This window comes from Babylonia areolata, chromosome 3 (genome assembly GCF_041734735.1).
Source record: "Babylonia areolata isolate BAREFJ2019XMU chromosome 3, ASM4173473v1, whole genome shotgun sequence".
In the NCBI taxonomy this organism is placed as follows: Eukaryota; Metazoa; Mollusca; class Gastropoda; order Neogastropoda; family Buccinidae; genus Babylonia; species Babylonia areolata.
The window spans coordinates 17966788-17979201 of record NC_134878.1 but is presented as its reverse complement, the minus strand read 5'-3'; the positions used below and the strand labels follow the sequence as shown (position 1 = coordinate 17979201).

The 12414-nt window shown below is 41.7% G+C and overlaps 1 protein-coding gene across 1 annotated transcript in view; it reads left to right on the top strand.

Moving 5' to 3' along the window:
• The window catches only part of LOC143279794 (phosphatidylinositol 3-kinase regulatory subunit alpha-like), a 91044-nt gene that overhangs the window by 70252 nt on the left and 8378 nt on the right, over positions 1-12414 (top strand). The window contains exons 2-6 of the mRNA XM_076583968.1: positions 1329-1426; positions 3554-3646; positions 7198-7375; positions 11029-11154; positions 11940-12073. Coding sequence (XP_076440083.1) covers positions 1329-1426; positions 3554-3646; positions 7198-7375; positions 11029-11154; positions 11940-12073 — 629 coding nt within the window. The remainder of the gene's footprint in view (positions 1-1328; positions 1427-3553; positions 3647-7197; positions 7376-11028; positions 11155-11939; positions 12074-12414) is intronic.

Genomic DNA, 12414 nt, shown 5'->3' with positions numbered 1-12414 from the left:
CACTGAACACCACCGAAGTGACTCAGCAGCAGTGCAGGGTCTCCTCTGGTGTGTGGCCTCCTGGCAACCTACCATCAATGGTTCCTTGCGGACTTCCGACGCTGAACTGTTACTGACGAACCCGGGTGTGGCCGTGTATGGGGGAATCTAAATGAGCGACTTGGGAGTAATGCCACTGAAATGGTGCAGATGGCAGCAAATAAAAAAAACAAACAAACAACAACAAAACAAATTTCTACACATGTATGTTTGGGGGAGGGTGGGGGAGGTTGCGTGCGTGTGTGCGCACAGTGTGTGTTCATTGCTACTCTACGAAGTATCAGTCACCACATGGGTGAAAGCAGCTTTAAAAAGCAGCAAACCCGGAACCTTAATTCTGAGTTAATGTACGTGCACGCTCTGTCTCTGTCAGCTGGTCACAGTCTCTCAACGACGTTCTGTGGACGCTCGCGTTCTTTTCTGTGTCGCTTTTGTTCGCATCTCTCCACGACACCAGCATTACTGACAAGCCACTGTATTTCAGCACAGCCACTGTACATGCAGTTTGAAAGAAGTGAAGTGTAAGGAGACAGAAGACGAGGAAAAATCCTTTTCGTGAGTGTCGCACTGACACTTTTTTTTTAATTTTTTTATTTTAAGTAGCTCACTTTGTGAGTCAGCCCAGCTGGAAATTGAAAGGAGCGGAGGGTAGAACCGTGGGTATGCTCGAAACGCTTGCCGGAATGTTTTCGGCTCAGAGCACGGTTTAAGGTGGACGTCTGTGTGTGTGTGTGTGTGTGAAGTGGGTTGTGGGGTGTGTTTCTGTGCAACTTTGGATCGGTCACGATTGAGGAGGTGGGTATGCCTGTTTTGTTTTGTATCGTTGTTATGTGTGTGTTTCTGTATGTCTGTCGCTCTCTCTTTCTCTCTCTCTTGCTCGGTACCACAAACACGGTATTTGTTGATTGGTTGCCGCTTGGTCTCTCCTTTCATATGTGAGAGAGAGAGAGAGCGTGTGTGTGTGTGTGTGTGTGTGTGAGAGAGAGAGTGTGTGTGTGTGTGTGCGTGTGTGTGAGTGTGTGTGTGGGTGTGTGTGTGTGTGTGTGCGCGCGAAACCCACGTCGGGCTTGTAGGGGCTTTACCTCGGTTTTCCAGGCAGCCATTTAAACCTAAACATTTTCAGTTTAAACATCTTAAATTACGTCAAGACGATTGTAGTAGGTATTGAATGTATCAGACGAACACACACACACACACACACACACACACACACACACACACACACACACACACACACACACACACACACACACACAGAGTTATGACTAATACTGATGTGGATGTTCCAGATGGCGGAGTACGCTCTACTGGGGATTGGCATTGAGGACGGCGACAACAATGGTAGTGATCTGGCCAGCCAGTCCTGGTACTGGGAGGGACTGGACAAGTGAGTCGTCTGTGTGTGGGGTGGTGGTGGTGGTGGTGGTGGTGGTAAGGGTGGGTAGGTATGTGTGTGGGGGGGATGAGGGGGGGAGATGAGGGGGATGATTGTTTGTATGTACGTGTGTGTGTGTATGACAGAAAGAGAGAGCATGTATGTGTATGCCCCTATCCCCCCCCCCCCTCTCTCTCCTTTCCCACTTCCAATTTATTATGTGCATGTGTTTAATTCACCAACCGTGATAACCTATTTAGTTCGTGTCTTTCGACTTTGCATTTAAATGTTTCTTGTCTGTATATGACGATGCGAATGTACCACAATGTGCTGTGTCTTGTATTTTTTCCGTGCGATTACTTTCATTATTCTTATCATGACTGGGATAACACCTATTATTATTATTATTGTTGTTGTTGTTGTTGCCCCAAGGACAGATTGGGAGACTTGGCAGTGTCTAGTCTTTATCCTTGAGTAATTATGTTTTTGAGTCTAAAGCCTGTGGAGCACCATTATCCTTTGTTGAGTCAACTATGTACAGTTTCAGTTTCAGTAGCTCAAGGAGGCGTCACTGCGTTCGGACAAATCCATATACGCTACACCACATCTGCCAAGCAGATACCTGACCAGCAGCGTAACCCAACGCGCTTAGTCAGGCCTTGAGGACTATGTACAATGTACAGTCAGTATACTTTTCTGTCAGGTACATTACTGATCAAATTAGCCAATATGCAGTTCCGTGTGAACTGTTCATATTTACTGTACTGCTGTACTGTACTTCAGAACGGACCGTGGCTTTACTGATTAAACTGAACGATTAATGGAGTTCTCTCTGTCTCTGTCTGTCTCTCTTTCTCTCTCTCGTTCTCTCTTATCCTTATCCCTCCATTCCCTGTCCTGTTTGTTTGTTTCATCTTAGTTCAGGTTAGTTAAGCTACTCAAGGAGGTGTCACTGCGTTCGGACGAATCCATATAAGCTACACCACATCTGCCAAGCAGATGCCAGACCATCAACTTAGCCCAACGCGCATAGTCAGGCCTCCAGGAAAAAAAGTGAAATGAAATAAGATAGATGATAATGATAATAATGAAATGATAATGATAATAATGATAATTTTAACAATAATGATAATAATGAATAACACACACACACACACACACACACACACACACACACACACACACACACACACAACACACACACTATAGCCAAAAACAAATGTACACGGACCCAACACTATGCATAAACGCACACGAATTCCAACACATAGATTCACACACACACACACACACACACACACACACACACACACACACACACACACACACGTGTAATGTCGTATAGTATACTGTACAATACTGTATTGCACTGCACTGCACCCCAATGATTAGGTGATGTTTATACACTGGATGGTAATGCAACTGATGTTCGCCATTTTCATGAAGTAAACCCTAAAAACACCATTAATTTTCATTCCATGTGTATTTGGTAGGCGCGTTGGTAGACTTCATGCGCAGATTGGGCTTTAAAAAATCTTTTTTCTTCGAAGTTCGTTGGCTGCTAGTACTTCCTTGTTCACTAGTAATTTCGCGTGGGCTTTCACTTGTCTTGTCGTTTTCTGCCCATCCGGTTAGGGTATGCGTACGGTACAGGGCGTGTTTGTGTTTCCATAACCCACTGAATGTAGTATGTTATATTCACGTCAGTCTGAATGCTCTGATCCTTCACTCCTCGAAACCGAAACTAACGGCATAAACGTCTTGTATAATTTGTCGTTATTTTGACATGGATGAATGTTAGATAACGACAAATTATACAAAACGTTTATGTAGGAATTGTAGCTAAGTGACAGTCATGTTTAACCGGTCACACAAAAATTGATCTCTTTGTAACTACTTTGAGAAAGCTCCGCTGATCACTATCCATTCTATCAACCATCTGAACCACACTCAGCGCTATAAAACCAAAAGAGAGCATAGAATGTACACAACCGTTTGAGTTACTCGTTCTAAGTACTCTTTCGTTTGTGTGTGTTGTGTGTGTGTGTGTGTGTTGTGTGTGTGTGTGTGTGTGTGTGTGTGTGCGGGCGGGCATGCATGCGTGCGTGTGTGCGTGCATGTGTGTGTGTGTGTGTGCAGGGAGGAGGCCAACCGAATCCTGATGGCCAAGACCCATGGTCATTTCTTGGTCCGGGACTCCTCAGTAAGCGGCGATTACACATTGGTCGTCAGGTAGCGTGTCGTGTCGTGTGACAGTTTGTGTTAGAATATGCTCACTTGTACTGTTGTTGCACTGCACTGTACACTACTGTCTGCATTGCACTGTACAACACTGTGTTGCGATGCACTGTGCAATACTGTGCTGCACTGCACTGTACAATACTGTACTGTACAATGCTGTACTGCACTGCACTGTACAATACTGTACTGTACAATGCTGTACTGCACTGCACTGTACAATACTGTACTGCACTGTAAAATACTGTACTGCACTGTGCAATACTGTGCTGCACTGCACTGTACAACACTGTACTGCACTGTACGACACTGTGTTGCGATGTACTGTGCAATACTGTGCTGCACTGTACAATACTGTACTGCACTGTACAACACTGTACTGCACTGTACAATACTGTGTTGCGATGTACTGTACAATACTGTACTGCACTGTACAATACTGTACTGCACTGTACAATACTGTACAATACTGTACTGCACTGCACAACACTGTGTTGTGATGCACTGTATAATACTGTGCTGCACTGCACCGTACAATACTGTGCTGCTCTGTACAATACTGTGATGCACTGTACAATACTGTGCTGCAATGCACTGTACAACACTGTGTTGCACTGTACAATACTGTGATGCACTGTACAATACTGTGCTGCAATGCACTGTACAACACTGTGTTGCACTGTACAACACTGTGTTGCACTGTACAATACTGTGATGCACCGTACAATACTGTGCTGCTCTGTACAATACTGTGATGCACTGTACAATACTGTGCTGCAATGCACTGTACAACACTGTGCTGCTCTGTACAATACTGTGATGCACTGTACAATACTGTGCTGCACTGCAAAATACTGTGCTGCAATGCACTGTACAACACTGTGTTGCACTGTACAATACTGTGCTGCACTGTACAATACTGTGCTGCACTGTAAAATACTGTGCTGCAATGCACTGTACAACACTGCTGCGATGCACTGTACAACACTGTGTTGCACTGTACAATAATGTGCTGCAATTCACTGCACTGTATAATATTTTGCTGCTTTGTACAATACTGTGTTGCAATGCGCTGTACAATACTGAGCTGCACTGCAATGTACTACACTGTGATGCACTGTACTGTACAATACTGAGCTGCACTGCAATGTACTATACTGTGATGCACTGTACAATACTGTGATGCACTGTACTGTACAATACTGAGCTGCACTGCAATGTACTATACTGTGATGCACTGCACTGTACAATACTGAGCTGCATTGTACAATACTGTGATGCATTGTACAATACTGTGATGCACTGTACAATACTGTGATGCACTGTACAATACTGAGCTGCACTGCAATGTACTATACTGTGATGCACTGCACTGTACAATACTGAGCTGCATTGTACAATACTGTGATGCATTGTACAATACTGTGATGCATTGTACAATACTGTGATGCACTGTACAATACTGTGCTGTACTGTACAATATTGTAAAGCAATGCACTGTGCAATACTGTGCTGCACTGTACAATACTGTGAAGCAATGCACTGTGCAATACTGTGCTGCACTACACTGTCTTCGATACTGTAATGTGCTGCACTGCAGTGATCAGTATTGTGCTGCAATGTACTATTCTATTCCGCACTGCACTGTGCTTGACTGCACAACACTAAACTGTGTTTTGTATTGTGCTGTGCTACGCAGTACCGGTATGTACTGCACTGCACTGTTCTGTACTGTACTGTGCTGTATGCGCTGTCATATTCTGTCATGTCCTGTCACGTACAATTTTGTACCGTACTAAAAGTAAGTGAAAAAGTAAGTAAATAATAAATAAGTGTCTAAGTGAAAGTTTGACTGGCTGTGACTAGTTAGCTGGTGAACCAGCCGGCCACCCAAATAATGACAACATAATAATGGTCACAATTCTTTCTTTTTTTATATAGCGCTATAACTTACGCTGAAACAAGTTCCTTAAGGAATCGAATAAACACACAAGATGAAACAGAAACGTATGAAATGACCATGAAAAGTCATACAAGGACTATCATGAACGCTATTTTATAAAAGGAAGCTAACGAATCGAATAAGCACATAGGATGAAACAGAAGCATGATATAACCACAAAAAGTGATACAAGGGGTATCATAACCACAATATTAAAAAAAAGCAAAAAAAAAGCACAATCAACAGGACCACAGAAGGATTATATTTTGGCCCTGGACGCAACAGCTCTGACACTGCAGTTCTCACCCCTCATTCACCCACTCTGCTGACACGGAGTGGCACAAGCCGATACACTAACAAAAAAAAGTAATGCAAAATATAACAGCCGCTACCCCTTCCCGTCCACCCTCTTTTTCATGCTTGCCCCCTCCTATCCTCTCTCACCTCCTCTGCACACACACACACACACACTCGCTAAACACGCCCATGCTTGCGGAGTATACAGCACGTCTCCCATGTCACACAGCCTATGAAAACCGAGCGACCGACTAGCAGTTACGTTCATTTACATTTACATTGCCAGAGGGAAAACAAACCACAGAAAAAGTGGGTCCTCAAGTTCTAATTTACTTTAAGAAAGGGTAAAATGCGCCCCATAGACACAAGATCGTGAAGCCTTGAAAACGTTTGATTTGGCATTATAATTATAAGGGTTTCTGTGTTTTGTAGGGGTGTCACAGTGTGTGTGTGTGTGTGTGTGTGTGTGTGTGTGTGTGCAATTGCACTCCGTGTGTCAATCTTTCGCTTCGTATACTCTGTGTGTAAAACATTAAATTAAACAATTCTTAACAATTCCCATATTACAGATACGGCATATGCACATTACTCGTGGGATGTTATGAAGGCTGCTAACTTTAATTGGTAATGTATGATTACTACATCTAAACTGAACTAAAGACTGATTATCCACGGATAATCAAAATCTACCCTCTACCAACCAAGTTAGTTAGCAGTAGCTTTTACCCCGAACGTCCGGTCAACATCTACCGGAAAACGCTATCTCCGCCGACGGCTCTGTAAACCAGTCACAGTGCTTCTCGTGAAAAAAAATGAACTGATTAATTAAAGGAAAAAAAATCACTGGTTTTTGCAGTCATTATGTCTTTGGTGTTCTGATCCAAAGCGTCGTTAACATGGAGTTCGTTGAAGGAGCCAGTTTTCCCAGCTACAATGAATTTGATACTGCTGTCAAAGCTTTTTGTGAAGAAACGTGTCAAGTATTTGTTTGGCGAAAAAAAGGAATCAGGAAATACAAACTGCCCATTGGAAAACGACCAGACTGGCGCGTAACAGCGTTTTCTAGCACATTGATTGATGACAAATTATCAATGAATGACTGTAAACTGTTGGAGGATTGTGAAGATAATCTATTCTCGTGCATGGCCAGCGTTGGAATAGACAATCATTATGCATTTCCCGACCGTCGGCGGAATAGGCAGTCATAGTACACTTCAGACAATCGGCGGAATAGGCATTGATTTTGATCGATTGGCTCACCCGACCGTCGGGACAATAGCATTGTTCTTTTCCTTTTCCTACACAGGAGGAGGGATAAAATACGCAACATACGCATACTACGCGGGGAGGATGGAGGCTTCGGGGTGGCGGAGAACAGGTGTGACTTCACGGAAGTGTCGGACCTGATTCTGTACCTGATGAACCACCCGAGAATCCTTCGCGCACACTTTAACAACGTCGAACTTCTCTACCCTGTTTCCAAGGTAACGGGTTCATTGTTGTCGTTGCTGCTGCTGCTGCTGCACACTGCTGCAATTGTTGTTATAATTATCTATAAGAGAATTAGTACTGTTACTCTTATTGTTGTTCTTTGTGTCGTTGTTCGTTTGTTGTTGTTGTGGTTTTATTTTTTTTTTCTTAACTTTTTTTTATACGTTTTTTTTTCACCTCAGTGTCATGCTGGTCATTGAGCACCATTTATTGTTGTTGTTGGTTTTTTTGTTTGTTAGTTTTTTATGCTGTTGTTGTTCGTTTAGGTTCAGAAAGAAAACGAGTCGTGAGTAAAAACAATGGTTAGGGGAAAAAAACTAAAACGAAAGCAAAACAAAACAAACAAACAAAAAAACAAAAAACAAACAAACCCGAAGAAGTAACGGTGATAGTATTGTTAATCAAACTGATATTTTAAAGGAACAAGAATACAATTTTTTCTAGAAATTATATAATTAAACAACAGACATGAAAGAAAATATGAAAGAGAAGGTGATGAACACCAATTTCCCAGAACTGAATGAAAATGAATATCATGTGTGAACGGAAAATGACTGAGAAGGAGTTGAGTTTAGCTTTTAACTCCATGAAAAAAATGTCTTCTTTAGAAGTGACGGACTGATTGCAGAGTTACTGCATTTTGGGGGGGAATCACATCAGATTTGCAGGAACTGAAGCTTTTAATAAATCTTTAGAAAAATGATGAGCTGTCCTGTACACAGAGACAAGATCTCTAGTCTTATTTCATCAAATCAAAAGAACTATGAAGAGACAGGGTAATGGGTGTCCAGTTACAAATACAGATAACAAAATAAGAACAAAAACACAGAGCAATAGTAAAACTAGGTATAGTTATTTATTTAATTATGGATAATTATATAGCACTTTATAAAGAAAACTGTTCTAAGTGCTTTACAAAACACATAATTTTCTATATAACACATTACATCAATTTTACATAAATTATGCACAACAAAATGCACCTTGCAAACTATATATACATAAACACAATGCATACATACATACAACCACATATTCAAACATACATACATATATACGTATGCCACTACACACACGCACAGAAGGTCGCACATACATGCATATGTATCCACATAAATATGTTTAACACGTAGTCAAGGATACCACGTGTACAGGAGTACATACTGTTTGGATAGACATGCTCAACGAAACGTAGTGATCAGAAAAGATGTGAGTTTTGAGACCAGATTTAAAAGAGGAGAAGGAGTCAGAGTGACGGAAGTTGAGAGGTGAAGGTGAAGATAGTCTGTTTTACGTCTTTGGAAGTGAAAGAGAATGAATTTTGTTCGTGCGTCTCAGTTCTGGTGTGAGGTATCATGCGACGTCGATATGGAAGAGTTCAGAAAGATACTCTGGTCCAGAGCCACTGACTGCAGAAAAAGTCGAAGTGGATAGCTTGTGGTCAGTTCGATCCGAAAAGGCAACCAGTGGATAGACTGAAGGAGAGGAGAAACGTGATCAAATTTAGAAGCTATGCATATGAGTCTGGCAGCATTACTCTGGAATCGTTGAAGTCTGGTAGATAGTTGGGATGGCCGGCCAAAAGACAATGACAGTGATCCACTCTTGTGAGAACAAAAGCATGCACGGCTGTTTTGGTTGCTTCAGCAGAAAGATAGTGTCGGACTGAACTGATTCTACGCATTCCCAGATTGTTAAATTTACAGATATTTGAAACTTATAAATCAATGAACGAAAAACAAATAAGCTATTTGAACGGAGAAAAAAATAAAGAGTTATAAGAACAATATATGGGATCATAGATTTTAGATGTGGCAAAAAAAAAGAGGTGAATCATTATATCAATCGATTACCAAAAACGCTTTTTTTTAAGTTTCCATGCAACTTATGATGGAAACTTTTAACATTTATTGATTTGACAATTAAAACAATAGGTAAGAGTGCTCACAGTTAACACAAGTAGCAATATATAAACACAGAAGTTGGGTCCCTGAAAACATTCTGTTGAATAGTGGTATTACGCAAGGATGCCCATGTTCACGATTAGCATTCATATTAAGCATCGAAGTGTTAGCAATTAAAGAAAATGAAATAGTAAAGAAAATGGAATCACTTTAACCTTGTCACATCAAAATGTTATCTACGTGTTTGTTGTTGTTGTTGTTTTTTCATCATGGCGTAGTTGAGATTCATTTCACTCTCACCGCTAACGAGGATAAAACTCGTGTATACTTTCAACTGAGCCTGATATTCATTGTTGGTCCCGACAGTAGTAGTAGTAGTAGTTGTTGTTGTTGTTGTAGCAGTAATTACATCAGCAGTAGTAGTCATCTCCTATATTTTTTCAAAAGAACAGTGGGTCAAGGGCTCCAGCGGTAGTTGTAATGATAGTTATAGTAATACTAGAAGTAGTGGCAGTCGGGCCTGTTCGATTAATGGGCCTCATTGATCTGCCATGAACTGATTTATCATTTACTATAATCTTCGTCTTCCTCTTCGTTAGTGGGTTGCAACTCCCACGTTCACTCGTGTGTACACGAGTGGGCTTTTACGTGTATGGCCGTTGTTACCCCGCCATGTAGGCAGCCATACTCCGTTTTCGGGGGTATTTACTACAATAATACTGGTCTCGTTCAGGTGTCACTCGATGTGGCGTCCGTGGTGACAACTATAACCAGCTTCACCATGGGGGTGTGTTGCAGCTTGTGCAGATGGCAGCTGTCTCCACACAGCCGGAAGCAGTGTCAAACAGGCCAGGCTATCAACGCGTAATAGGAAACAGGGATTTCTTCCTGGACCGTATCGTTATTCACGGTCAACGAGTTCGTGGTCAGATCTCGCGGAGCGGATACAGCGACACCACGCGGGCAAACCCGGACCCTGTATGTTAGTTACCTTCCGTGACAGTCGATCAGTCGCCTCCCTCATTCCAAGCTTTGGTGTTCCGGTTCTCATTGTAAATTTCTTTCGTTTGTGTTGTAGATACTGATAATTACCTTTGCCGTCGTGTGTAGATGTACGCTTTATTGGTGGATGTAGTACTTAACTTTCTCTGAAAACTTTTTTACATTTATCTTTTAGTGTTGGTCTGTGATAATAAGCGTTTCCTCCTTCGGGTTTAGGTAGGTATTTGAAACAATCGCAATGCAGAAGGGTTGTAATATTTTAGGATTGGTTAGCAGCCTTTTAAAATACCAAAAGACTTTATGGTTTCGTGATCATGTCTCCATCATTGGTATTGAAATTGATAAGGTCTGTGGGTTATAGCAACATAGATCATCGCCATCACTTTGTCGTCCTCTTCAGTTCATCACCACCATCATCGTCATTATTGTTGTTGCTATTTCAGTTGCTCTTTCTGCTGATGCAGTTGTGTCGTTTTTGCTGCTGCTGTTTTTGTCGCCAGTACTATCAGTATCGTTGTTGTTATTTTACTGTTCATCTATATGTATTTGTTTGTGTTTGTGTTCTTTGTATAATCTTTTCACTATAAGTGTTATCAGATGTGTGTGCGTTTGACTGCATGCGTAAGGGTGTGTGTGTGTGTGTGTGTGTGTGTGTGTGTGTGTGTGTAGTTCATCTTTCCAGTCTGACTTTGTCGTGTATGTGACTGTGTTGTACTCTGCTTGAATGTCTCTTATCGCAGCCGGAATCGATGATAGACATCTTGACGCATAATCTTCTGAAACGGCTGGTGCTGAGGAATAAAGACTTGATGCTGGCCAACGAACAATATTCAAACCACATAAAACAGCGGAAACTGACATTGCAGGTGTGTGCGTGTGTGTGTGTGTGTGTGTGTGTGTGTGTGTGTGTCTGTCTGTCTGTCTGTCTGTCTGTCTGTGTGCTAGCGTGCGTGTGTGTTTGTGTGTGTGTGTGTTTGTGTGTGCGCGCGCGCGCATACGTGTTTTAAGTGTGTTTTTTTTATTGTTTTTTTTTATTGTGGGTAGAAATATGTTTACTTTCCAGTCAGCTTAAGGAACAAATCAAAAAATTTTTTTTCTATCACAAAACCAAGCCATCTTAAAATATTTTTCAAGTAGCGGAGAAATTATTGCAGCGTGAAAACTGCAACAAAAAGATGTGACCGTTCATCTTGTGCGGACTGTGTCATTTTACTTTGTTGTTACTGACTTTTATTTAACGTTGATAGACATTTTCCGTGTCAGTCAGAATAGTTACCGTCGACAGTAGATAATAAGTTTCAAGTAAACATGAAAAAGGATAGATAACGTCGACTGCAAATGATAAGTTTCAAGTAAACAAAAAAATTTAAAAAGGGGGATAGATAACGTTGACTGCAGATGATAAGTTTCAAGTAAACATGAAAAAGGGTAGATAACGTCGACTGCAGATGATAAGTTTCAAGTAAACGTGAAAAAGGATAGATAACGTCGACTGCAGATGATAAGTTTCAAGTAAACAAAAAGAGGGCATTGTAGTCACCTTGTGGACGTCAACACGTGCACAGAGCACGAGACAAACATAACCCATGGCAGCAGGTGTTGTCCTTATACTATGTTCTTGACGTTGTGACCTTTGCTCGTGCTCCCACAGACCATCCAGCAAATGAAGACGATGAGGACGTCCCTGAACACAGTGATGTCGCTGTTTGAAGAACAGCTGGCGGCGCTGAACACAGAACTGTCTGGAGACCTCATGAAACCCGCTTCTTCTGAAGAGTCTTCAAGGTGCAGTGTGTGTGTGTGTGTGTGTGTGTGTGTGTGTGTGTGTGTGTGTGTGTGTGTGTGTGTGTGTTGGTGTGTGTTATTGTGTGTGTGTGTGTGTTGGTGTGTGTTATTGTGTGTGTGTGTGTGTGTGTTATTGTGTGTGTGTGTGTGTGTGTGTGTGTGTGTGTTAGCGCCCACCTATTCATAACATTCAAAGAGATTAAGAGGAGCCGTACAATAACAAAAACGAATTTTATCATTCCAGTTCTGTTGTCTGCAGAAACTCAGAAACATCAGAGTTAATTCGAAAGTAACTTCAAGAATTTTATAGATGTTTTATTGAATCTGTGTTAACTTTCTCT